The 27,629-nt window shown below is 35.8% G+C and overlaps 1 protein-coding gene and 1 non-coding gene across 2 annotated transcripts; one reads left to right on the top strand and one right to left on the bottom strand.

Moving 5' to 3' along the window:
- Positions 1-20,241: 20,241 nt before the first annotated feature.
- Positions 20,242-20,348, bottom strand: LOC121207000 (small nucleolar RNA R71). The gene has a single exon (XR_005902171.1). It is a non-coding gene; the product is annotated as a small nucleolar RNA R71 (small nucleolar RNA).
- An 804-nt stretch (positions 20,349-21,152) lies between these two features.
- Positions 21,153-26,705, top strand: LOC107917464 (uncharacterized). Its single transcript, XM_016846814.1, has 2 exons — positions 21,153-21,245; positions 26,256-26,705. The coding sequence occupies exons 1-2, from the start codon at positions 21,153-21,155 to the stop codon at positions 26,703-26,705; spliced, it is 543 nt and encodes a 180-aa protein (XP_016702303.1).
- The last annotated feature ends 924 nt before the right edge of the window (positions 26,706-27,629 follow it).

The following is a 27,629-nucleotide window of genomic DNA, read 5'->3' as shown; positions in this document are numbered from 1 at the left end:
CCTTGCCCTTTTTCTATAATTCTATGGACGAGTCACCAAAATATCTACATACTTTTCTTTAATGGTCTAATTGCCATATAAGGACCTTTAGTTTTGAATTCCATAGCTATTTAATCCTTATAGCTACTAGAATTCAACTTTCGCATTTTATGCGATTTAGACCTTCTCGTAATTAAACACTTAATCGATAAAATTTTCGTATCAAAATTTTCACATGAAATGTCTATCATAATACGGACCATATAATAAAATAAAAATAAACTTTATTTTTGGATCGGATTTGTGGTCCTGAAACCACTGTTCTGATTTCACTGAAAAGTGGGCTGCTACACTGAGTTCTATTGCCATTAAAAAATTGAATGTGTATTCTAACAAAAGCTTACCCTATTCAAGTTTTTGGTTATCTATATTTTAAGATGCTTTGAAATGCATATGAGTTCAATTATTGTGTTTCTGAACCTTTTTCATTTAAACATATGTCAAGAATCTAAGTAAGAAAATAGACAATAGGTTGTGGAAATGTGCCTAATGGGATATTAAAATAGTTGTATATTACTGATTAGAGACGTAAAAGAATAGTGGAAGTGATGAGTAGGGAGATGATGGTACATTTTGTACTGGTTTTGGATTCAAAATTAGAGATTAGGGTAGCTTTATGATGTTTCAACTCAAAACTTACCAGGAATATGTTCATTCTTTTTCTACCCAGACAAAACAGGAAAATGTAAACCATTGATATTCTTTAAATAAAAATTAGTAAATTATTAATCCTTTGCTAAACAGATTTTTTCTTCAATGCAGTTGCTAAGATGGTTGCACACAAATTCATTGTTGATTTGAATAAACCCCTTGTCTTCCAAGTACCAAGATCATATGTTTGATATTGGTTTATCTTGTGGAACAAGCATATGTGGTGACAGCTTTGGTGTTATTGGTTTTCAAGTCAGTTATTTAGCCTCTTATGTCATTAAAATAGTGACATATAGATATGTTATGTGATTACATCAGCAAGTTCTTGATATAGAGCATGGTTTTGCAGGGCAGTTACTGAGCTCCGAAATTTCTATTTCTTTCTCTTTTTTGGTCAAACCAAATTAAGCAGGCCAAAGTTTGTAAAGGTAATAAAAGTGAATTTCACCCTTATATTTAAAACTACTACTTTCTCTTCACTTGGCTTTTTTGTGTTTTGTAAGCTGATGATATCTACTTAGCGATGTCTATTGTATTAAGATATTAGATATTTGATGCTTGAAAATATTGTGATATGCTAAATACAACACATTTGATCTGGTAGATACTTTGAGAATGGACTTGAAGCTGTTTAGTTGTAAACCTTTTTGCATGCTTTGACATTTCATTAAATTGAAGATGAGTGACAACATTTACATTGAGCATGCTATTGTCTTTCTCCGGATATGCTACTTGCAAACTATAAAAGCCTTCACTGTCCTATATTTATGGGTTTTGGGTACCATTTCAAATAAACATATAGCCTTCATTGTCTCTGAATGTTTCGGGTACCATTTCAAGTAAACTGATAGTGGGTTTTATTTGTTTCTCTAGAACAGTCCCAGGAACTTGCAGCCTTTACTTCCCTGTGGAATTTAAGTTCCAATCACCACTCTATCTGCAGGTAATGTCCCAATAGGCCATAGGGCATTTATAGGTCATTACTAATACTTGATTTTCCCTCTTGCGGTATGCGTGTAACAATCACTCTGCAGTTTGTTTTTTGACTTGTTATTTCTTTTCTCCTTTAATGAAATGTTGTCAGCCTCTTGAGTAGTTGTGTTAGATTCTTGTTAACCACCTGAACTTTCTTCCCTTTTGTTCTTTTTTTAATATATCTGCATCTATATTGTCAGCTAGATCGGTTTCAAAGCATTTTATTGCTTGAGAGTGCATATTTTCAGTTACGAATACATATAACCAAATATATAAATATCCAAGGACCAACAGAGTTTTAAGTATTAATTTATGGGTTTTATATGTTGTTTTGAAACAATTAGAACTTTTTATCTTCTGCTCTATTTGGCTTTATAATAGATAGGTTTAAGAAAGGAAAATTTTATCTGAGGTAGCTTGAATAATCTCTATGTAAAGATTGGATCAATTTTTATTGAGTGACATTTTGTAAGCATCTTTGATTTCAATTCCATAGTCAACACCAAATGGTATTGTTAATGTCTTGTTTTGGTAGCTTAATTTCAAATTTTTAACACTTCAATTTAATTTAGAATGTTTAATTAATATTAATATCATTATAGTAATTTATTTGCATTTATAATTCTTTTATATTTCTTTAGATCTTTTATAAAATTTTGAGCTGTTGAAATAATGATTTAATGAATTAAGTCGAAAATATCATTTGTTGAATTCTAAAAGAGTTAATATATTCGAAGATACTTGAATTTGACATATCTTTATTTTTTTATTTAATTGATATTTAAACATAGAAATCGTAAGCCAATTTAGGTATCAAAATAGGGGTAATTTATCAAATTCAAGTAGGTAGGTATATACTGACTCATTCTATGAACATTCTTAAAAAAATAGAAAAAGCAAAATAAAATCATGAAAAAGGAAGGCATAATAACTTATTTGATCATCTAACTTAAAAAAATTATTTTAATCATTCATTTAATTATTTTGACTCTTTTAATTTTGAAATTTGTTTTTTTAACCAATTAACTCAAAATAGATGAAAAATTAACAATTATTAACTTTATTAACGTACAATTGTTAATTTGTTAATTTTTATCTTTTTAAGTATTGTAAATATAAAGGTTATAAAAAACACAAATTAAAAAATTAAAAGAGTATAATTAAAAGAGTCAATATTTAAAGTTAATATTTAAAGATGATAATCATAACTTATATAAACATTCAAAGTTTATGATAATCATAACTTAAACATTTAAAGTTTATGATTATCATAACTTACATAAACATTTAAAGAATATAAAAAATGCAATTTCTAACATTTAAAGAATATAAAAAATATATATCATATCATAACTTACATAAAACTTTGGATCAAAATATATAAAAATCACAGAAATTAAGGCAACACTGTTGTTTTCCCTACTCTTAATTATTCTTATAAATAAAAAACTTAACTGAATTAGATTACGCCCATTAAAATACAATGCATTAAATCTTCAAGGTAAATTTTTTATAGTGAATTGGAGTTACAAACGTAAAATGTTGTCACTAATATATATCTTTTAAATAATTAGATACTTGATGCTTGATACTTGATACTTGATATATATATTATCTATTTTAGTGCCACAAAATGATTTAAATCTATTTAGAACACTTAAGTAACCGTAATTTATTGTCAACTTTAGGCTTAAAGAACTACGAAATGGATAAGAGTTGGATGGATTTGTCAAGATAAGCAACGACTATTGAAATGGAGTAGAAAATTTTTAAATTTTGCATTTCAAAATGCAAGCCAAGAGAATATGATTCTTTGCCTATGTAAGAAGTGTGGCAACATCAATTAGCATATTCTTGAAGTTGTCTACGAACATCTAATTGTTGATGGCTTTATTTGGGGGTATAAAAAATGGATTTGCCATGGAGAAAAGATGACATGGAAGGTATGTTGCGGGATGCATTTAATATGTACAGTCATGGTTTGCAATCGTTTTCACCTGAAATTATTGCATCTGATGATTGTGATATTGATGGAAATGTTTTTACCAAAACGGGAAGAAGTGCACCTGATGAAGAGCCAAATGGAGAAGCAGTGAATTTCTACAAGTTACTTAATGAAATGAATAAAGAACTTTATGAGGGATCGAAATTTTTAAAACTGTCATTATGCATTCATCTTTTTCACTTAAAATGTTTGGGCGGCTGGACTAAAAACTCTTTTATAATGCTATTAGAGTTTTTGAGAGATATGTTTCCATTTGGGAAAATCCCTCATTCATGCAAATATATGAAGAAACTGATAAAGGATTTAGGCCTTGGGTAAACAAAATTCATAGTTGCCCAAATGACTGCATGTTGTATTGGGGTGTTCGAAAAAACCAACATTCTAGTCATGTTTGCAGTAAATCCCGTTGGATGAATAGGAATACAGAAGATATGAATGAGGATGAAGGTGAAGCACAATCAAGAAAGAAGCCAATAAAGATTTTGTTATATTTTCCACTAATAGCAAGGCTTCAAAGGCTTTTCATGTCATCAAAGATACCCGAGTCTGTGGGGTGGCATCATGATCAACAAACTTATGATGGATTATTAAGGCATCTTGAGGATTCTTTATTGTAGAAATCATTTGACAGTAAATTTCCAAACTTTCCAAGTGATCCTCAGAATGTGAGGCTCGGGCTAGCATCTGATGGATTTAATCCTTTTAAAATCATGAGTACTTCATACAGTACTTGGCCTATTGTGTTTGTTCCTTACAATTTGCCTCCGTGGATTTTCATGAAGCAATCTTCTTTTATATTATCTATTGTTATCCCTGGAGAGAAAGGTCCCAGGAATGATATTGACATTTATATGCCGTCATTTATTGAAGAGTTGAAACAATTATGTGCAGGTGTTGAAACATATGATGTCTTGAGAAAGGAGAACTTTTATTTACAAGCTGCTTTGTTGTGGACTATTAATGATTTCCCGACTTATGCTAATTTATCTGGTTGGAATACCAAAGGATGTTATGCTTGTCCTTGTTGTGCTATGCAATCATGTTCGAAGTGGTTATATAATAGGAAGAAGTTCTCTTATATGGGGCATCGATGGTGGTTAGATGGAAATCATAGATTTAGATTTAAGAGGATTCTATTTGATGGTACTGAAGAGTTCAGAGAAGCTCTTGAGTAGACCATTGGATATGAAATGTTGTTCATGTTAAAAGATATCAATTTAAATTACGGAAAGATGAATCAACCACGCAACACGTAAACAAAGAAAAGATCGAAGGAGGTGTATGTTGGCGATATTGACTAACAGAGTGCTGATGAATCTGATGAAAAGGATGACCTAATGCGGCGGACTTGTGGAAAAAAAGTATTTTTTTTGAGTTACCTTATTGGGTGCATCACATTTTGCAACAAAATCTTGATGTTATACATATTGAAAAGAATGTTTGGGAGAACATAATCAGGACAATTCTCATTGTAGATAGAAAATCGAAAGAAAATCCTAAGAGTCGACTTGATCTAGTTGACATGAGAATTCGACGTGATCTTCACCCCCAATTACTTCCAAATGGAAAAACTCAGTTGCAGCCTTCTATTTTTGTAATGTTGAAGAAAGAAAAAGAAGTTTTTTGCATAGTGTTGAAGGATATAAAGGTCCTAGATGCGTATGCATCAAATATATCTCAATATGTGAGTCTTAAAGATCGAAGAATTTATTCCTTAAAATCACATGATTATCATATATTGATGCAATATTTACTGCTAGTTGCTTTACCCTGTTTGTATGTCAAAAAAGGTGACGTCTTGTATAATTGAACTATCTAATATAATGAAAGTTATTTGTGGCAAAGTTTTTATTGTTGAAGAACTTGAGAAAGTATAAGATTGAGCCACCTTGAATTTATGTAACTTGGTGAAGATCTTTCCACCTTTGTTCTCCACTATTATGTACACTTGCTAATCCATCTCCCTCATGAAGCAAAACTTGGTGGATCAATTTTCTATTGGTGGATATATCCTATAGAGAGGTGCTAATTTATTTGAAAAGTTTTCATTCATTCATGAATATACCTTTAACCACAACTTTTGATAATGTTGCATATCGTGTTTAGGTTCCTATGAAAATTGAAGTCTTATTGTCATAATAAGCATTATCCAGAAGGACAATTGTTGAATGTTACTTAGCAGAGGAGTGTATGGCTTTTTGGTCTAGATATTTAGAAGATGTTGAAGCAAGAATAAATAGACAAGTAGAAATGTTGGGCTCGTTAATCATAACTTAGCTGAAACTTATCTATTTCGAAGTTATGGACAACCTGTAACACCCCAAACTCGGCCCAAACGTTATGGCCGAATTCGGCATGTCACATTGAAGTGTTTTAGCGAAAACCGTGTTTTCATTGAAAACCCTTCTTAAAATAAAAAACCCCTAATTAAATAAAAAAAAACCTTTCAGTTACAAAGCCTTGTTTAAAACATTTGATTTTTTTAAAAAAACTTAGTTGCGGAAACGTAAAAAACATACTATAATTTAAGAAATCCATGTTCAACTTCTCATAATTACAATGAAAATAATAATAATAATTCAAGTAATAATAACATAATGAAAACCTTATTACAATCTGGTCTAAACATACTTAAAAATAAATAAAAACTTAAATGCTTAAAAAAACCAAGTCTGAATTATCTTGCTAGCCGGCCTCCCAAAGTTCCTCCAAACATCGAACCTTCTGCTAAGCATCACCTGAAAATAAAATAAAAGAGGGGGTGAGTTTTTGTAAACTCAATGTGTACAACCCTCGATGAAAAACAAGCATTCAAAGAGAAACCATCAAACATGCAATGCAATCTCATCCAAATTATCCATCTGCTACACACCAGCTCCGTCCCCCGTAACACCATGTGGGGATATAAATATTGACCCACCCAACCCACACACCAATGGTAGCCCGATTGCGGAACTACCTTCATTTACATATTGCGCTTTAAAAGCCGTCGTTGGATCCACGATTGTCAGGAAAACATGCGATCCTCATATACTTCCTCCGTTCCATAGTTCCCACCCCATATGCAGCCTAAGCAGAATGTCATATGTATGCACGGCACATCCATAAAACTTACATTCAACACCTAGGGGTATTTTGGTCTTTTTTGCCCTTAGAGGCATTTTAGTAATTTTCCCTTAATTACGGGTTTCACTTACCTTGGCCCATGAACAAGTCCCGTGAGCTAAGATGAACGAATACTATGCACCAGGTAGGATTCCAAAGAAGAGGAGGTGGGTCATTAAAACCGCTTAAGTACCAAGCTCTCCCTAGATCAAATCCTAAACATGCATATACCCATTGCCACACCTTAACCCTATGACTTGTTCACGGTTGCAATATATTAATTAAGTCTTATGTAGTTATCATATACTAGTTCCAAAACCCCTTACGAAGCACCAAACAAATTCACATACTTGTATCTAGCCCATTAAGCCCATTCATATTCATATGACCCATTAGGCCCAAGTCACCTATATATGGCCCATTAGGCCCAAATCACATTTATATGGCCCGTTAGGCCTAGTCACATTCATATTCATCCTCACATACAAATTCCTATCACATAGCATCAATATTCAAATTTTGCCTATTACGGGCCCAATAGCCCATCGGGCCCATTTAGCCCATTCTGGCTCGTATGGCCAAATCACAACCGAAGTCCACGGAATTGCCCGTGGGTCTTAGGCAACCTATTGGTCTCCCCATTACGAGTTTTCGCGCAGTCATAAGACTACCGTAGCCAAACTTTCGTCTTTTTGGCATTTTGGCTTTTCATCATTTCGGTATTTCGGCTTTTGCCAATTCATAGTGTGTGTGCAGTGTATGTACACAACAGGTAGGCAAGCGTGCTGCGATTTCCTTAGCCCAAACCTATAATCAATATCACTTAAATATTAATCTCACATACTTATCGAATACTTTGCCAAAAGCCGAAATCTCACCTTAAACTTACCTTGCGCAATAAGTATAACAGCCCCTTCACTAACCACGATCAACTTCTACATCCGCACCAATCATAACTATTAAAACCAGAATAATAGGTGACTCATATCCAATACAAGCCCCATTACCTTACTATGGCTATTCGGCTAACCTTAGCCAATGGATGAGGAATACGTACCAAAACTGCAACACTTAAGGAGCAATTCGACAATGGGCTAAGATCCGAGATTTGATACTATTCCCTACCACAATTGATTAGAAAGAGTGAGGGACAATATTCGATACTTGACAAAGAAATGGATTGGGAGAACAGCACTTACACTAGATTTGACCGAAACAGAAAGAGTTGTGATTGCACCAAGGGTATTCAGCCAAAGAGGTTCGGCCCTTTATGATTTTTTATGGTGAAATAGGGTTATTCGGCTCCAAGGAAAAAGAAAGAAAAGTCAGCAATGAGGTAGAGGAAGAATAGAATTCGGCACAAGGAAAGACAAAAAGAAAAGAAAGGCAGAGGGCTTTCGGCTTTTAGAGAAAAGAGTTTCTGGTAACAGGGTGAAAGAAATTCGGTCATTAGCTTCATACCCTAGTATTCAACACCTATTTATAAGCCTTATAGCCAAATTTTCCCATGCCAAATTCCCCATTCGGCTCTATCACTCCTCCCTTCTCATCTCCTCGTTTTTCTCCCTGATAACCCCTTGATCCTTTCCTTAATTTTCTCTCCTGAACACTTCCCTTGGAGTCCACTTTCACGCCACTTCCATCCTTCTAGAAGGTCAAAATTAAACTTCTAAAAATACTAAAATAGGATTCAAACCTTAGATCTCCTTACTAGCCACTAACGCCACCTCCCTACACTCTAAGTGGCGTCACTTAGCCACTCTTCCATAAGGCTTTTTGATGTCATTTTTCCCTATCTTTATATAAAAGCCTAACTACTTGCCAACAAGATCCTTTTAATAATTAAACTATAATTTCATTTACCCCTAGGTTTGAACTCAAACCTTAATTAAGACCTACTATAATTATCACATGGCTAGAAACAAAAACACAATTTTTATCAAAACCGAAAACAAAGAAAGTTCAGGATTTCAGGATTTTTGGGTTTCAAGATTTTCGGGGAGTTACAACCTACCCCCTAAAAGAAATTTCATCCTCAAAATTTCCAACTTCTAACACAGACTACCACACCACACTTCCGCTACGCACTCTAATTCCAACTTAAGTAAATAGCACACTATGGGTAAATACGTACCATTATACGCATCTGGAGTGTCTCTATCCTCTTGACGACATGCTGCATAGACCAAAGCTGGCTGCCTTGCCTCAGCATGACCAGCACCTTTGCCTGGTGCTCCACGACCAAAATCGTTTCCACCCCTGGCCTGGTCACGGCCTCTTGGTGGTAGCTGACCACCTCTCGGTGGCTGTACACCACCTCGGTCCACGACTGGCACCTGAGCTGACATTCTAGGGCAATTCCTGATCCTATGCTCCATAGATCCATAAGCTAGACAAGCTCCCGTCCTCTCCCAACACTCGCATCCATGGCTTCTCCCACAATCAGCACAAGGTAGCAACCCTAGATTAACAGCAGGGGTATCTCTGGCCTTAGCCCTAGGCCTCTCTCCAACACCAGAAATCTCAGTCTCCCTTTTATTCTTACCCCTTTCTTTTTCCCGATTCAGGCGCTCCGTGTGCTTTACTTCCTCCACTATCTTTGTTTTCTCTACCAACTCCAAGAAAACTCGCTCCCTTTGTGGAGCTATCAATACCCTGAGGCTGTCTCTTAGTCCATCCTCAAACCTAACGCAATGCTCATAGCCTATTGCTACCGTAACTCTTGCATAACTACTAAGGCGCAGAAATTTCGCCTCATACTCCACCACCAATTTGTTTCCCTGGGTCAAGTTTAGGAACTCCTTCCTTCTAGCATCCATATAACTCGCTCCTACATACTTCCCTTGGAATGCAGCTTTGAAAAACTCCCAAGTGACCCGCTCCGGTTGGGTGCCCTCTTTCACAGTCAACCACCACTGGTAGGCTTCTTCCCTAAGCAGTGATACTGCCCCTTTCAACTTTTGTTCCGGTGAGTATTCCAAGTCCTCCATTATCTTTTCCGTGGCCTCAAACCAATATTCCGCCATGTTAGGAGCCACACCAGCCACGCCCTTAAAAATCTCAGCCCATTTGATCGAAGTCGCTCCGGAATGGACCCCCGATTTCTCGTGCCATTGTTGGGCTCAACGACCCTCTCAAAAATCCTTAGCATTGCCTACGACAATGCATCATCCCCCGCGGCCCGATTGTACTGTCCATTCTCAGCCATGGGTGAGGCCGGAGCCTCTTTTACTCCAACATTGGGCACATGGCCCGATGTTGATGATTCAGCCCTCACACTTTCGTGGCCTCAGTTGCTGCCTCTCGCACCTCTTCTAGCACTCATCGTCGATTCACGTATTTTCTGGATTAAAAATTTTATGAAGTTTTAATTATTTTCAATAATTAACCCGATGTTTTATGAAAGCATTTGAAAAGAGAGTTGTTTTCGTAAATCCTCTACAGTTTCAAGATCCTACGGGCTTCAGTTCCATTCTAACATAATCGTCTAAAGTAGCCTTCTAACTATATACTGTATAGCAATTTAAACAGGCTCAAGAACAGAAGAACTTGGTTCGACGTCAGAGACTCGGTGTGCTGCTCAACAAGACTTTCCCTTTTCCAAAAATATTGTAATTTGAATTTTTAAAACACAAAAGAACCAAGTAATAATGCCCACTTCACAGCCCGAGTTTTGCAACCTGGGCTCTGATACCACTAAATGTAACACCCCAAACTCGGCCCAGATGTTATGGCCGAATTCGGCGTGTCACATTGAAGTGTTTTAGCGAAAATCATGTTTTCATTGAAAACCCTTCTTAAAATAAAAGAAACCCTAATTAACTAAAAAAAACTTTTAGTTACGAAAGCCTTATTTAAAACATTTGATTTTTTTTTTTAAAAAACTTAGTTGCGGAAACGTAGAAAACATACTATAATTTAAGAAACCCATGTTCAACTTCTCGTAATTACAATGAAAATAATAATAATAATTCAAGTAATAATAACATAACGAAAATCTTATTACACTCTGGTCTGAACATACTTAAAAAGAAATAAAAACTTAAATGCTTAAAAAAAAACAAGTCTGAATTATCTTGCTAGCCGGCCACCCAGAGTCCCTCCAAACATCAAACCTTCTACTGAGCATCACCTGAAAATAAAATAAAAGAGGGGGTGAGTTTTCGTAAACTCAGTGTATACAACCCTCGATGAAAAACAAGCATTCAAAGAGAAACCATGTGGGGATATAAATATCGACCCACCCAGCCCACACACCAATGGTAGCCTGGTTGCAGAACTACCTTCATTTACATATTACGCTTTAAAAGCCGTCAGTGGATCCACGATTGTCAAGCAACCATGCGATCCTCATATACTTCCTTCGTTCCATAGTTCCCACCCTATATGCAACCTAAGAAGAATGTTCATATGTATGCATGGCACATCCATAAAACTTACATTCAACACCTAGGGGTATTTTGATCGTTTTCGCCCTTAGGGGCATTTCGGTAATTTTCCCTTAATTACGGTTTTCACTTACCTTGGCCCATGAACAAGTCCCGCGAGCTAAGATGAATGAATACTATGCACCACGTAGGATTCCAGAGAAGAGGGAGTGGGTCATTAAGACCGCTTAAGTACCAAGCTCTCCATAGATCCAATCCTAGACATGCATATACCCGTTGCCACACCTTAACCCTATGACTTGTTCATGGTTGCAATATATTAATTAAGTCTTATGTAGATATCATATACTAGGCCCAAAACCCCTTAGAAAGCCCCAAACAAATTCACATACCTGGATTTGGCCCATTAAGCCCATTCATATTCATATGGCCCATTAGGCCCAAGTCACATGTATATGGCCCATTAGGCCCAAATAACATTTATATGGCCTGTTAGGCCCAGTCACATTCATATTCATGCTTACATGCAAATTCCTATCACATATCATCAATATTCAGTTTTTGCCTATATGGGCCCAACAGCCCATCGGGCCCATTTAGCCCATTCTGGCCTGTATGGCCAAATCACAACCGAAGTCCATGGAATCACCCATGGTTCTCAGGCAACCTATTGGTCTCCCCCTTACTAGTGTTCGTGAACTTGCAAGACTACCATAGCCAAACTTTTGGCTTTTCGGTATTTCAGCATTTCGGCTTTTGCCAATTCATAGTGTGTGTGCAGTGTATGTACACACTAGGTATGCAAAAGTGCTGCAATTTCCTTAGCCCAAACCTACAATCTATATCACTTAAATATTAATCTCACATATTCGATTACCAAAAGTCAGAATCTCACCTTAACCTTACCTTACGCGATAAGTATAATAGCCCCTTCACTAACCACGATCAACTCCTAGATTTGCACCAATCATAACTATTAAAACTAGAATAATAGGTGACTCGTATCCAACATAAGCCCCCTTACCTTACTATGGCTATTCGGCCAACCTTAGCCAATGGATGAAGAATACTTACCAAAACCGCAACACCTAAGGAGCAATTCGGCAATGAGCTAAGATCCGAGATTTGATACTATGTCCCTACCATAGTTGATTAGAAAGAGTGAGGGACAATATTCGATACTTAGCAAAGAAACCGATTGGGAGAACAACACTTACACTAGATTTGACCGAAGTAGAAGGAGTTGTGATTGGACCTAGGGTATTCGGCCAAAGAGGTTCGGCCCTTTACAATTTTGAATGGCAAAAGAGGGTTATTCGGCTCCAAGGAAAAAGAAAGAAAATTCAGCAATGAGGTAGAGGAAGAATAGAATTAGGCACAAGGAAGGAGAAAAAAAAAGAAAGGCATAGGGTTTTCGCCTTTTAGAGAAAAGAGTTTCTGGTAACAGAGCGAAGGAAATTCGGTCATTAGATTCATACCCTAGCATTCGACACCTATTTATAAGCCTTATAGCTGAATTTTCTCATGCCCAATTCCCCATTCGGCTCCATCACTTCTCCCTTCTCATCTCCTCATTTATCTCCCTGATAACCCCTTGATCCTTTCCTTAATTTTCTCTCCTAAATAGTTCCCTTGAAGTCCACTTTCATGCCACTTCCATCCTTCTAGAAGGTCAAAATTAGACTTCTAAAAATACTAAACTAGGATTAGAACCTTGGAACTCCTTGCTGGCCACTAACGCCACCTCCCTACACTCTAAGTGGCGTCACTTAACCACTCTTCCACAAGGCTTTTTTATGCCATTTTCCCTATCTTTATTTAAAAGCCCAACTACTTGCCAACAAGGTCCTTTTAATAATTAAACTATAATTTCATTTACCCCTAGGTTCGAACTCAAACCTTAATTAAGACCTACTATAATTATTACATGGCTAGGAACAAAAACATAATTTTTATCAAAACTGAAACAAAGAAAGTTCGGGATTTCGGGATTTTTGGGTTTCGAGATTTTTGGGGCGTTACACAACCAATCGGTAAAGTTGAAATTGCACACTTAGAAGATAGATATTGGGTACAAGCAAATCAATATGTTTTTTTCACCACGATTCAATTGAACCATACGCAAGTAAGTTTTAGAATTTGATAAATATTCATCTTTTTCATTTTTTTATTTTCTAACCAAGTAACCCACTTTTTAACATAGTGAGTTTAAACAAGTCTTGAGATCTCATTCACGCTTTCGAAGATTACAACATCGAGAGATTCATAAGTTATTCACATAATATTTTCATGAATGGTTAGGGCAGATGGTCTGCAATTGAAGCTTTCAATGAAAAATAATAATGTTTTCATATAACATTATAATTAATCAATTTACTTTCAATTCAATAGGTTTGGAGTGGAAAGAACATCAATGAAGAAGTTAAATGGGTTTCTTAAGGTCTGAATAGAGTAGAAAAAAGATATAATGCCTTCCTCATTATTGGATTCAAGTTTCATACAAAATCTCACGAAAAAATGAGGACTCAAAATTGTGGAATAGTTGTTAATTCTTCAATTACAAGTTATGCTAGTGCTAGAGACAGTAATCCTGCTGAGGGAAATGTGGAGTATTATGGACTTCTTACGGACATTATTGAGTTGGATTACTATAGAAAATAGGAGGTTGTCTTATTTCGATGTGATTGGCCTGATGTTAATATTGCTCGCGGAATTAAAAAAGATCAAATTAGTTTTACAATGGTGAATTTCTCTTGATTAATTCACACTAGACAACAATTGATAGACGAGCCGTATGTATTTTCTTCTCAAGTTAAACAAGTTTTTTACTCGAAAGATCCAACTGATGAAGGTTGGTACATTGTACTCCGTAACACCCCTAGAGACTTGTTTGACATAGGCAATGGAAGTAGAGATGACATCAATGAAAGATCAGAAACTTTGCCCATTCCAGAACAAAACTTAAATGAAACTATCCCTAGTACTAGTACACAATTTCAATGGGTTCACCAGGATGTGGATGAAGATATTTACAAATCATGATGTAGTAAGATTTTACATTTTTTTAATTATATGTAGTATTATAATTTAAATACTGATCGTGTTAAATATATCCATTACTATTATTGTTGTAATTAATTACTAATATTTCAACTATTTTATGTGTACTATGGATAATATGCCTAGAAGAAGATTGCGAGATCTAAGTGTTATTCAAAACCCTCCAAATTTAGAAGAAACAAATAGTGATCAACAGACTGTTATTGGATCTTTGAATGTTCTGAATATAGTTGACGAACCTGTAGAAATTCAAAGTAATGTTAACTTTAATTTACATGCATGTTGACTTTTATTATTGATTTTTTGTTTCAAACTCGAGGACATATGCTATTAAAGGATTTATACGATTTAAATTCTGTGGAGCGTGTCAAAGTATCTAGAAACAGTCATGGTCAGCTTATTGGATCAGAAGCTAGACTTTTAACAGGATACTTGGGCATTATAGCACAAAATGCCAATTTGTTGCTAATCAACTACGAGTCATGGCATCATATGCCTGATAGTAACAAAAATCAAGCTCTTGATAATATTAAGGTAATAATGTGAATGTAATTTATAATACTTTGGTTTAATTTTCATTTATATTTACTTTCTAACCTTATGTTATTTAAAGGAGAGATTTGCTTTAGAGGTCTCAGATAATTATGTGAAGAAAGCATTAGCAAAGAAATAGAGAGACCATAAAAGTACTTTAAAGAAGGAATATTTTAGGAATAATATAAGCCTCGAAGGGAAATTGCGAAATGTCCCGCCGAGAATCCTGAGGTACCAATAGGAAGATGCAGTTAGATTTTAGAATTCAAAGAAATGAGAGGTATTACATATTTCCAAACTCATGTAATTATTTCAATTTATAGTATTTACAATATACATAATAATAATAATTTCATAATGTAAAATCGTGAGTGAGTTGGAACTACAAGTAGGCAAAAATAAAAATTCACGCACACAATTGGGTCGAAAAGTTTTGCTTGTGTAGTTGATAATAAGGTATTTTGAATTTATTTATTATGTCAAATATTAATTACTTTCTACTAAATAATATTTTTCCTACTATATTGTAGGAATTGTCGTCTGGTCAAAAAGTTGGATTCCTTTAGCTTTTTAACATTACACATAGAAAGAAAGATGGATCTCCTATGACTACTGAAGCTGTAGAAATTATGGTATATTTACTTCATAAAATTTGAATTATTTTAAATATTTATTGTGTTTAATTATAATGGTTTAATTCATCGTTTGTAATACAAATAATGCCAAGTTATGTTGCATTTGTTTGATTATATATTTCGTTTCTAACTCATTGATTGATTTATTAGGAGAAATTAAAGGATAAATGGGCAGAGTATAAAGCGATGGCTTCAAGTGATAGTTCTGTTAATCTGGACAACATTGATAATCGAATTATTATTGAAGTTTAGGGTCCTGAAAGGTATGGTCGGGTTCGATTTCAAGGATCTTTTGTTAGTGCAATCTAATATTTTGGATCTAGCTCGTAGCAATACATGCCTTCGGTGAATCAAGCTCAAGCCGAAGTTCAGAAGTTAAGAGACCAAATGGCTCAGATGCAAGCGAGCACAATTGAGTAAATTGCTCAACTTAAAGTGGAGGCAACATTGAGAGAAGCAGAGGCTCAAAGAAAATAAGATGAACTCCAGCTACAACTTAAAGTGGAGGCAGCAACGAAGGAAGCAGAGGTAGCAGCAAGGGCAACAGGGGCAACAAGAAAATATGATAAACTCCAACTCCAACTTCAAAATATGATAAAGATGTTTCAGCAGAATCAATCGTAGAATCTGCCATATTAAACTTTTGTTTTCTTATTGTAAGAATATCTTAACAATATAACTTTTGAATATATTTTTTTATTTCATTTATTAATTTAGATCATATACATATTTCTTTCGTGATAGTATCATTTAGATTTAAATATAACTTTTTTTTCGCGCTTTTACTACAAACGCCGCTAAAGAACATGATCTTTTGTGGCGATTCTAGCTACAAATGCCACAACATGCTCGACTCTCTTGCGACGTTTGTAAAAAACGTCGCTAAAAATCATGTTATTTAGTGGCGTTTGTAATAAAAGCATCGCTAAAGATCACGTTCTATAGCGGCATTTGTAGAAAAAGTGCCACTAAAGATCATGTTTTATAACGGTGTTTTCCCATATAAATGTTGCAAAATTTAGCAGCATTATCTACAGAGGCATTTTTTTGCGGCGCTTCTTTAGGGCTAGAAAAATGTCGCTAAAAACTTGTTTTGCTGTAGTAACAATTTCGAGAGTGATGAAAACACACTTGAGCAGTGTGATACAGTAAGTTTTAAGGACGTCAGTGAATTTATGGAAGCCAAGTAGATAGTAGATAGACCAAGGAAGAGGTTTGAACCCTTGGATTTATCAAATCGACCTTTCAGTCCTCCTAAACCTTCTAGAGAAAAACCTTCTACACTGGAGTTAAAACCTTTGCCCCAACATTTGAAGTATGCATATTTAGGCAAAAATAGTACTTTTTTGGTAGTAATTTCTGCGGAGCTAACACGCAAGCAAGAGGCAAGGTTGTTAGAAGTTCTTCGGTGATTTAAGAAGGAATTAGGATGGACCCTAGTTGATATAAAGGTAATTAGCCTTACCTTCTGGATGTATAAGATTTTGTTGGAGGATTTCCCTAGCAATTCCATTGAACGGTAGAGAATATTGAATTCGATCATGAAAGAAGTTGTCAAGAAAGAGATTACTAAGTGACTTGATGATGAATCATTTACCCGAATTCAGACTACTCATGGGTGAGTCCTGTGCATCATTTACCCTGTACAATGTGTGCCTAAGAAAGGAGATGTCACAGTGGTAAGTAATGACAACAATGAGCTCATACCAAGTCACACTGTCACTGGATGTAATGTATGTATGGATTACTGCAAGCTTAACAAGGAAACTAGGAATGACCATTTCCCCCTACCATTCATTAATCAGATGTTGGATAGATTAGCTGGGAAAACTTTCTACTATTTTTGAATGGTTATTCAGGATATAATCAAATTGACATAGCCTCCAATGACCAAGAGAAGACAACTTTCACTTGTCCATATGGTACTTTTGCATCTAGAAAGATGTCGTTCAAGTTATGTAATGCCCTGACAACTTTTCAACGTTGTATGGCTATATTCGCTGACATTGTAGAAAATTTTCTTGAAGTCATCATGGACAAATTTTCTATATTTGGTATTTATTTTGAATATTTTTTGAAAAATCTGTAATTGGTTCTGTGCTACAGTGAAGAAACGAATCTTTTTTTAAATTGGGAGAAATGACATTTTATGGTTCGTAAAGGAATTGTCCTGAGGCAAATGAAATCACAGAGAGGAATTGAAGCAGACAGAGAAAATATTGAAGTGATAGAAAAATTGCCACCTCCCACCAGTGTCAAGGGTATAAGAAATTTTTTAGGTCATTGGAAACACGGAAATTTACACATTTTTACATACCCTTTTTAACTTAAAATCATATAGTTTTGATAAAATTCTTGTCAAAAAATAATTAATTTTTATAAAATAATTAAAGTGCACTTAAAATATGAACATGTTGAATTTTAGTTAATTTTTAATTAATTTTGATGAATTTTTGTTATTTTCGACAGATTTCCACAAAGGGCGAAAAATGGCTTGGCAGACACTAGTAGAAGCACAAAACTGAGAAGCAATTTGAAGTATCTAGACGAACTAAATTTCAGCCTAAGACGGTCTAAAATTATATGTATTAATTCATAAAATAATTAATTTTAATTTATATCCAATTTAATTTGAGTTAATAAATTATTATTAATTAATTATGAAAAAAGTGGTCCAGTTGAACTGAACCGAGTGAATCGAATCAACCAAGAAATGGACAGCCAAAAAACCTTCCCAAGAGCTGACCCAAATCAGCTTATTAGCTGATTATTTAAGCTTGCAAATAGGCCCTCGAAGACTTGTTCAAGTTGCATTCAAACCCCTCCACAATTGGTGGCTTTGTAGATATGCCCCTAGCCAAATTTAGGAAAGTTGAAACCATCAACCTTACCACAAGTGTGGCCAGCCAAGGGATGGCTCTTTGGATGCTATTTTTAGCTAATTTTAGCGGCCATATCCAGCTATAAAACCCCCCTTGGCTGATCATTCAACACATCTCATTCATTCACATCTTTTCTCTCTTCTCTCCACTTTCTTTCTTCTTTGCCATTGTTAATTCTCTTGCTCTCTTTCCAATTTCTTCCCTTGGAAAAGGGGTGTTCATCAGAAATTTTGGAGCAACATTGAAGTGTTTATAGTAGCTTTGGTCTACAAGGACAACGGAGAAGCAAGAACAGAGCAAACTAGTCAAGCCACTGAAAAACACTGGATTTGATTCTTGTTCCCTGTCTCTTTAATTTTTATTGTTGTTATGATGAACATATCTATGAATATTTATGTTGTTGGAATGGTTAATTTAATCAATTTAGCTTGAATTTAATTTACTTCAGGTTGATTGCATTTCGTCTTCTTAAATTGTTAAAATTGTGTTTATGTTGTTATAGGCCTCAGTAAGATGCTTGATTAAGTAAAATCATGACTAAGTTACTCTTGCATTACAATTGTTAGGTAACTAATGAATTAATTATTTAAATGGATTGAAATTGTAATTAATGGACACAGTACTTAATCAGTGCATGCTTAATCATCTAAGGTAGCTGAGGGTTAAATTAGCAACGGTATCTAACGATACATTTGCGTTGCATAACTTGCAAGATTATTGTGATTAAACTGTTTCAAGGTAAGGATACTTTGTTACCTCACATACTCTTTTATGTGCTTATTAAATCAAGTTAATTGTTTGAATTGACATAGAGATATGTTTAAGATATTATTTCGATTTAATAAGTATGTATGTGCAATAACATATTTTCCTATTAAGATTTGTTTAATCAGTTGAATTGACATAGGGATATAGTCAAGAAATGAATGGATTTTGGTAGGTGCGTATGTTCATAAGTTAGCAAATTACCGAGTTGTCGTGAATTTATTTGTAACAATATAAACATGAGTTTAATAATTCTAAGTTAAGGAATGTAATTAATCTAACACAATTATGTTATCTTGATTAAAATTATATTTTGAAATCGTGCATTTGAGATTTATTTATTTAGTTCACTTAGTTAAAAATCTTAGTTTTTAATCACCCTCTTCAAACAAAATATTTTTCCTCACCAAAGTGTTTTAAATAGCATTCATAAATAATTCTTTTCACAGTCCCTGTGGGTACGGTAACTCAACATTTAAATGTCACTTTATTACTTGTTGCGATTGTGTACACTTGCACATTTCTGTCGGTCCATGTTTTTGGCATCGTTGCCAGAACTGTTTTAAAAAGTCATTATTTGTGAATTTTTTAGTTTTCCATATTGGTTTATTTTTCTATTTAAATTTTAACTTAATTAATTTTTCTATGATTATTTTAGGTGTTTATGAGTATTGATCGAATTATCGATTTACTCCCTGTAGGCCTTGAGATTGAACGAACTTTTTGATAGCAAAGAAGACAAGCAAGTCAGAAAAGGACCGAAGAGATGAACTTCAAACCAAGGAAATGGAAGAGACCCTACTCAAAATCCTATACTTATTGCTGATGATAGGTATAGAGCTTTAAGACAGTATGCAGTGCCAGTGTTTAATGATCTTAATTCAGGTATTAGGAGACCCGAAATTGAGGAACAATAGTTCGACCTGAAGCTAGTAATGTTCCAAATGCTTCAGACAGTGGCCCAATTTAGTGGAATGACTACCGAAGATCCTCACCTACACTTAAGACTATTTATAGAGGTGAGCAATTCTTTCAAGTTAGCTGGAGTATCCAAAGTTGCATTATGATTGAAGCTATCCTCATATTCGTTAAGGGACAGAGCTTAAACCTAGTTGAACTCATTTCCACCAAATCCAATTTCCACATGGCAAGAGTTAGCAGAAAGATTCCTTATGAAGTATTTCCTGCCTAGTAAGAATGCTAAGTTGACGAATGAGATCATTGCCTTCCAACAAATGGATGATGAGTCTTTGTATGAGGTATGAGAAAGGTGCAATGAATTATTTCGGAAGTGCCCTCATCACAGAATCCCACATTGCATCCAACTTGAGACATTTTAGAATGGTCTCAATGCTCACACGAGGATGGTAGTGGATGCTACTGCTAATGGTGCGCTCCTTTCTAAGTCTTATAATGAGGCTTATGAAATCATTGAGACAATTTCTACCAACAATTATTAATGGCCAACCAATTGATTAGCGTTAGGAAGACGAGTCGCTGGAATACATGAAGTAGACACTCTTTCTTCACTCGCATCTCAAGTATCCTCAATATCATCAATGCTTAAAAATTTTACCTCTAATGGGTTTAATAGTTTTACAGCACAACCATCGAATCAATTTGAAAATATAGCCTGTGTTTATTGAGAGGAAGGACATTTGTTTGAAGAATGTCCATCGAACCCAGAATTTGTGTATTACATGGGTAACTAGAACCAAAATCGAGGAAGGCAAGGACTATAATCCAATTTCTATAACCCATCATGGCGAAATCGCCCGAATTTTTCCTGGAGTAACCAAGAGGTAGGAACCAGAAACAATTATGCCCAACCTAGACCGACCCAGCCACCTAGTTTTTCCCAACAACTCAGAAACCAACCCAAGCTGAACAATCCAATAGCCTAGAGAATCTATTGAAGGCATACATGGCAAAAAATGATGCCACTTTAAGGAATTTGGAGAATCAAGTGGGCCAGCTTACAACTGAACTCAGAAACCGACCACAAGGTGCTTTACCTAGGGATACGGAGAATCTAAAGAATCTAGGGAAGGATTGTAAAGCATTGACATTAAGGAGCGAAAAGACATTAAAACCCAACACCGTCAAATTTGAAATGGAGCCAGCTGATGCTTTAGAATCAGAGGACGTTCAATCGAGTATTGAAATTCCAGTTTCACAAGAACTAAAATCTACAAAACTTGACAAGGTAACTTCAGAACTAGCTAATTATGATAAACTAACAACTCTGTTAGATGCAGAATTACCATGGAAGATGAATAAACTAGTTCTAGTAAAGAAACCACCACCACCCTACCCTAAAAAATTCAGAAGCAGAAGTAGGAAACTTAATTCAAGAAGTTCTTAAACGTACTCAAGCAACTTCATATCAACAATTCGTTGGTTGAAGCACTTGAACAAATGCTTAACTACGTCAAATTCATGAAGGATATCCTGTCTAAAAAATGAAGGCTTGGAGAATTTAAGACGGTAGCCCTGACAAAGAAATGCAGTGTATATCTTCAAGACAAGCTACCCCCAAAGTTGAAGGATCCTGGATGTTTTACCATACCTTGCAACATTGGAGCAACATATTGTGGTAAGGCACTATATAATTTGGGTGCGAGTATCAACTTAATGCCGATGTCGATATTTAAAAAGCTGGGGATAAGTGAAGTTAGACCTACTACAGTTACACTTCAACTAGCAGATCGATCCTTAGCACACCCAGAAGGAAAAATCGAGGACATATTGGTACGTGTAGACAAATTTATTTTTCCTGCTAACTTTGTGGTTCTAGACTTTGAAGCAGACAAGAAAGTGCCAATCATCTTAGGAAGGCCTTTCTTAGCAACCAGAAGGACCCTTGTTGATGTTTAGAAGGGCGAGCTTACTATGCGTGTTCAGGATAATTACGTAACATTTAACATTTATAAGTCTATGTGATTTCCTGACACAATTGATGATTGTTCTGTAGTATCCGATTTAAAGGAGTTAATCATGGAAAAGCAACTCAACTATGTTGAAGACCCATTGGAACAAATTTTGACATTAGATCCTCCAAAAGATGAAGAGGAGGATGAATACTTAGCTTTGTTAGAAGCTAATCAAAGGGGATTTAATCCGTAATCCTGCTTTGAATCTTTGGAGTTAGAGAAAAGGGATAATGCCCAACCAAAAGCGTAATCGAGGAGCCACCTAAATTAGAACTGAAGGTACTTCTCTCACATTTGAAATATGTTTATCTACTCTGCCTGTGATTGTTTCAGCAGAATTAACTACTGAGTAAGAAGAGAAACTCATCCTGGTATTGAAATAATTCAAGAAGGATATCGGATGGACCATAGCTAATATCTGTGGAATTAGTCGATCTGTATGCATGCATAAGATTATCCTGGAAGATGGCGAAAAAGGAACGATTGATGGACAATGAAGACTTAACCCCATCATGAAGGACGTAGTCAAGAAAGAAATCATCAAGTGGTTAGATGCGGGAATAATTTACCCTATCTTAGACAATTCATGGGTAAGTCCAGTCCAGTGCGTGCCAAAGAAATGAGGTATCACAGTCATTGAAAACAAGCATAACGGTTGACACCGACTAGAACAATTACGGGATGGAGAATTTGCATCGATTACCGTAAGTTGAATAAGGCAACTAGGAAAGATCACTTTCCTTTATCGTTTTTGGACCAGATCCTGGATAGACTAGTAGGGTGAGACTATTACTATTTTCTTGATGGATACTTGGGGTATAATTATATTACAGTAGCACTGAAAGATCAGCACAAGACAACATTCACACATTTGCATTTAGGCACATGCCATTTGGTTTATGTGATGCACCTGCTACATTTCAAAGATGTATGATGTCTATTTTTAATGACATGGTTGAGAAATATTTGGAAGTCTTTATGGATGATTTTTCAGTATTCGGAGATACATATGATGATTGCCTAGCCAACCTAGCCAAGGTACTGAAGCGATGCGAAGAAACAAACCTTGTACTTAACTGGGAAAAGTGCCATTTCATGGTACGACAAGGTATTGTTCTAGGGCATCGGATAACGAGACATGGAATCGAGGTTGATAAAGCAAAGGTAGATTTTATTGAAAAACTCCCACCTCCAACATCTGTAAAGGGTGTTAGGAGCTTTTTGGGCCACGCTGGTTTCTATCGAATATTTATCAATGACTTCTCCAAAATTGCTAAACCTTTATGCAAATTATTGGAGAAGGACGCAACATTCAAATTTGATGAAGAGTGCTTAAGAGCTTTTAAAGATTTAAAGAGTCGACGAGTTTTGGCACCCATAATCGTCACACCAGACTAGGATTTGCCACTTGAATTGATATGTGACGCAAGTGACTTTGTGATCGAAGCTGACATGGGTCAGCAAAGGAAAAAAGGTTTTCATCCCATCTACTACGCAAGTAAAACTCTGACAGGAGCTCAACTGAATTATACGGTAACAGAGAAAAAGTTACTTGCTATTGTGTTTGCTTTTGACAAGTTTCAATATTATCTTGTAAGTACCAAAGTGACTGTCTATATTGACCACTCAACAATTAAGTATTTACTTGCCAAGAAAGACGCTAAGCCGAGACTAATCCGATGGGTACTTCTACTTCAAGAGTTCGATCTAGAAATTCAAGATCAAAAAGGAGTGGAAAACCAAGTAACAAACCACTTGTCCAGATTGGAGCCGCAAGAAGGGAACTCTCCTCTTATTCTAATTCGAGAGACGTTTCCGTGTCTCCCTAGAAATGTTTGAGGAAAGGATGTGAAGATTATTTGGCTTTTGTAATGAATACTAAGGAATCAGAGTTAAAGGTTGAGTCAGTGCTGGTTGTAAGTGAATATGTAGATGTATTCTCTGAAGAATTGCCTGGGTTACCCCCTAATAAAGAGGTTGAATTTGGTATAGATCTAATGTTAGGGACCCCACCTATTTTGATTACTCCGTATCGGATGGCCCCGACTGAGCTGAAAGAACTAAAGTCACAGTTGCAAGAATTGACTGACAAGGGTTTCGTGAGACCAAGCTTTTCACCATGGGGTGCTCCGGTGTTATTTGTGAAAAAGAAAGATGGATCTATGAGGTTGTGCATAGATTATCGGCAGTTAAATAAGAGGACGATTAAGAACAAATACTCGTTGCCAGGAATTGATGACTTCTTTGACCAACTGAAGGGAGCAGCGTGGTTTTCTAAGATTGACTTGAGATCTGGCTACTATCAACTACGAGTTAAAGAAGTAGATGTGCCTAAGACCCCTTTTAGAATGCGGTCTGGCCACTATGAGTTTCTCGTCATGCCTTTCAGCTTAACAAATGCTCCCACCGTGTTTATAGATTTAATGAATAGGGTATTTCGATGATATTTAGAAAATTTTGTAGTTGTATTCATCGATGACATCCTGATATACACTAGAGACAAGGTAGAACATGACAAACATTTGAGAACCGTTTTGCAGACTCTGAAGGACAATCAGTTGTATGCCAAATTTAGTAAAAGTGAGTTTTGGCTTTGAAAACTCGGCTTTTTGGGTCATATTGTCTCTTGTGATGGCATTAGGGTCGATCCCAGCAACGTTTCTGCTATTGTTGAATGGAAGCCGCCAAAGAGTGTGACTAAGGTTAGAAGCTTTTTAGGGTTGGCCAATTATTATAGATGATTTGTAAAGGACTTCTCTATGATTGTGACTCCCATGATAAGGTTGCTTCAAAAAGGATTTAAGTTTGAATGGTCGGATAAGTGTCAGTAGAGTTTCGAGAAGTTGAAGATGTTGTTGACTGAGGCTCCCGTACTAGTACAACCCGAATCAGGAAAATAGTTCATGATTTATACCAATGTTTCTTTGAATGGGTTGGGATATGTACTTATGCAAGAGGGCAGAGTTGTGGCTTATGCCTCGAGACAATTGAAACCTCACGAGAAGAACTATCTGACACATGACCTAGAGTTGGCCGCCATAGTATTTCCTCTGAAGATCTGGTGACATTATTTGTTCGGAGAGATATGCCATGTATACTCCGATTATAAAAGCTTTAAGTACTTGATGACCCAAAAGGATTTAAATCTGAGGCAACGTAGATGGTTGGAACTATTAAAAGATTATGAGTTGATTATAGATTACCATCCGGGAAAAGCGAATGTGGTCACCGATGCATTAAGTAGAAAATCATTGTCTGGCTTGAGAGCAATGAATGCCCGATTGACCTTGTTAGAGGATGGTTCGGTTCTAGTAGAGTTAAAAGCTAGATCGATGTTTCTTCAAGAAATTTTTTAGGCTCAGAAGAGTGATAGCGAATTATTATCCAAGAAAACCCTGTGCGAATCGGATGTTGAATCTGATTTTCGAACCGATTTCGATAGTTGTTTGAGATTCCAGGATAGGATTTCTGTTCCTAAGGACACCGAATTGATTCAAAAGATATTAGATGAGGCACATAGTGGTTGTTTATCAGTACACCTCGAGAGTATGAAAATGTATAACCATTTGAAGAAAATGTATCAGTGGCCGACAATGAAAAGAGACATTTCAGAATTCATTTCCAAGTGTCTTGTGTGTCAGCAAGTGAAGGCTGAACACCAAGTAGCTTCGGGTTTACTTCGGCCTATCACGGTTCCTGAGTGGAAGTGGGATCGGATTACTATGGATTTCGTGACGGGTTTTCTGGTAACCCCGAAGAAAAAGGATGTTGTTTGGGTTATTGTAGATAGACTAACTAAGTCGGCATATTTTATACTAGTGTGTACCGATTACTCCCTTGAGAGATTGGCTGACTTGTACATTTCTAAAATTGTGAAACTACACGGGGTGCCCTTGTCGATTATTTCAAATAAGGACTCAAGATTTACCTCTAGGTTTTGGAAAAAGTTACAAGAGGCATTGGGAACAAAGTTGAGTTTCAGCATGACATTTCACCCGCAAACCGATGGTCAGTCGGAAAGACCGATTTAGATTTTAGAAGACATGTTGCAATGTTGTGTTCTCGCATTTCAAGGTAGTTGGGAAATGTACTTATCATTGGTTGAATTTGCCTACAATAATAGCTATCAGTAGAGTTTGAAGATGGCGCCTTATGAGGCTTTATATGGGCGAAAGTGTCGAATGCCCTTATGTTGGACCGAGCTCAGAAAAAGTCATACTCACGGGGTTGATCTAGTCAAGGAGACTGAAGAGAAAGTTAAAGTGATTCGTAAATGTTTGAAGGTCGCCTCGGATAGGCAAAAATCCTATGCGGATTTGAAACGGAAAGAGATCAAATTTCAAGTTGGCGATCAAGTGTTTTCAAAAGTATCCCCATGGAGAAAAGTTCTCAGCGTTGGTAAAAGAGGCAAATGGAGTCCTTGTTTCATAGGACCCTATGAGGTTACCAAAAGAGTAGGGTCAGTTGCCTATCGATTGCCCTTACCACCAAAATTGGAAAATATTCACAACGTGTTTCATGTGTCCATGCTACGTAGATATAAATCAGACCCTTCGCATGTGATTGCGCCAACAGAAGTTGAGATTCATTCGGATATGTCTTATGGGGAGGAACCTGTTAAGATCCTAGCTCGAAAGGTTAAGCAACTGAGAAATAAGAATGTTCCCCTTGTGAAAGTGTTATGGCAGAAACATGGGTTGAAGAGGCCATATGGGAGCCCGAAGAGATCATGAAAAGCCAATACCGAAACCATTTTATCAGTAAGATTTTCGAGGACGAAAATCCCTAAAGGGGGAGAATTATAACAGCCCAATTTTGGGGCTAGTCAGAATAGTGATTTTTGAACCACTAAACTGAGGTCAAGGAAATTATTTTAAATATTATTTTATGTATTGTAGCATGATTAGGTAAGTACATGAAAATTTTGGTGAATTAATTTTAGCGATTGTTTGCTTAATTGTGAAAAAGGACTAAATCGCATAAAGTGTAAAAGTCCTATTTTGCTAGATAAAAGTGTCAATTAGCTAAAGAACCTAATTTGGGGGCCTTAAAAAGCAATTCTACCCCCTAATTCTTAGGTTGGCCGGCCATAGAGGACAAATTGATGGGAAAGTCAAAATTAGATGGTGTTCGGTCACCAATTTTGACTAGTTTGAATAAAATAAACAACAAAAGTTTTCAACTTTTTCACTCTTTCTTCTTCCACCAAAAAATTGGCCATTAGAGGGGTTTTTGAAGCTTGAAAATTTCAGCTACTTTAAGCCTTCACAAATAAGTGGTTTTCATGACTTTTCTTGATGATTTTTACATTTTTTGACCCCTTGAGGCAAGAGCTTTTAAATGAGAGGACTATTCTGCAAAATGGTTGAAAGTCTAGGCTTTTGCAATGAGAGCATTTAGGTTGTTTTCTAAATTTTTATGGAAGAATATGATCCTTTGGTGAGTAATAAACAACTTTTTTGAAGGGATTTCTCATGAAAACCCTAATAGGGACTTTCTTGCATGAGTTGTAAAATAGATAATAAATGTGTGAGATAATGGAAATTTTGGATTGCTTCTACTATATAAAGTAATCAACTAGGTTTATAATATGAAGAAATTCGATAAAAATTGATTTTCGAGCATAGGGGTAAAATGGTCATTTTATGAATGTCTAG

Source organism: Gossypium hirsutum, chromosome A01 (genome assembly GCF_007990345.1).
Source record: "Gossypium hirsutum isolate 1008001.06 chromosome A01, Gossypium_hirsutum_v2.1, whole genome shotgun sequence".
In the NCBI taxonomy this organism is placed as follows: domain Eukaryota; kingdom Viridiplantae; phylum Streptophyta; class Magnoliopsida; order Malvales; family Malvaceae; genus Gossypium; species Gossypium hirsutum.
Note: the sequence above shows the minus strand (reverse complement) of the source record. Positions and strands in the feature narration are given on the sequence as shown.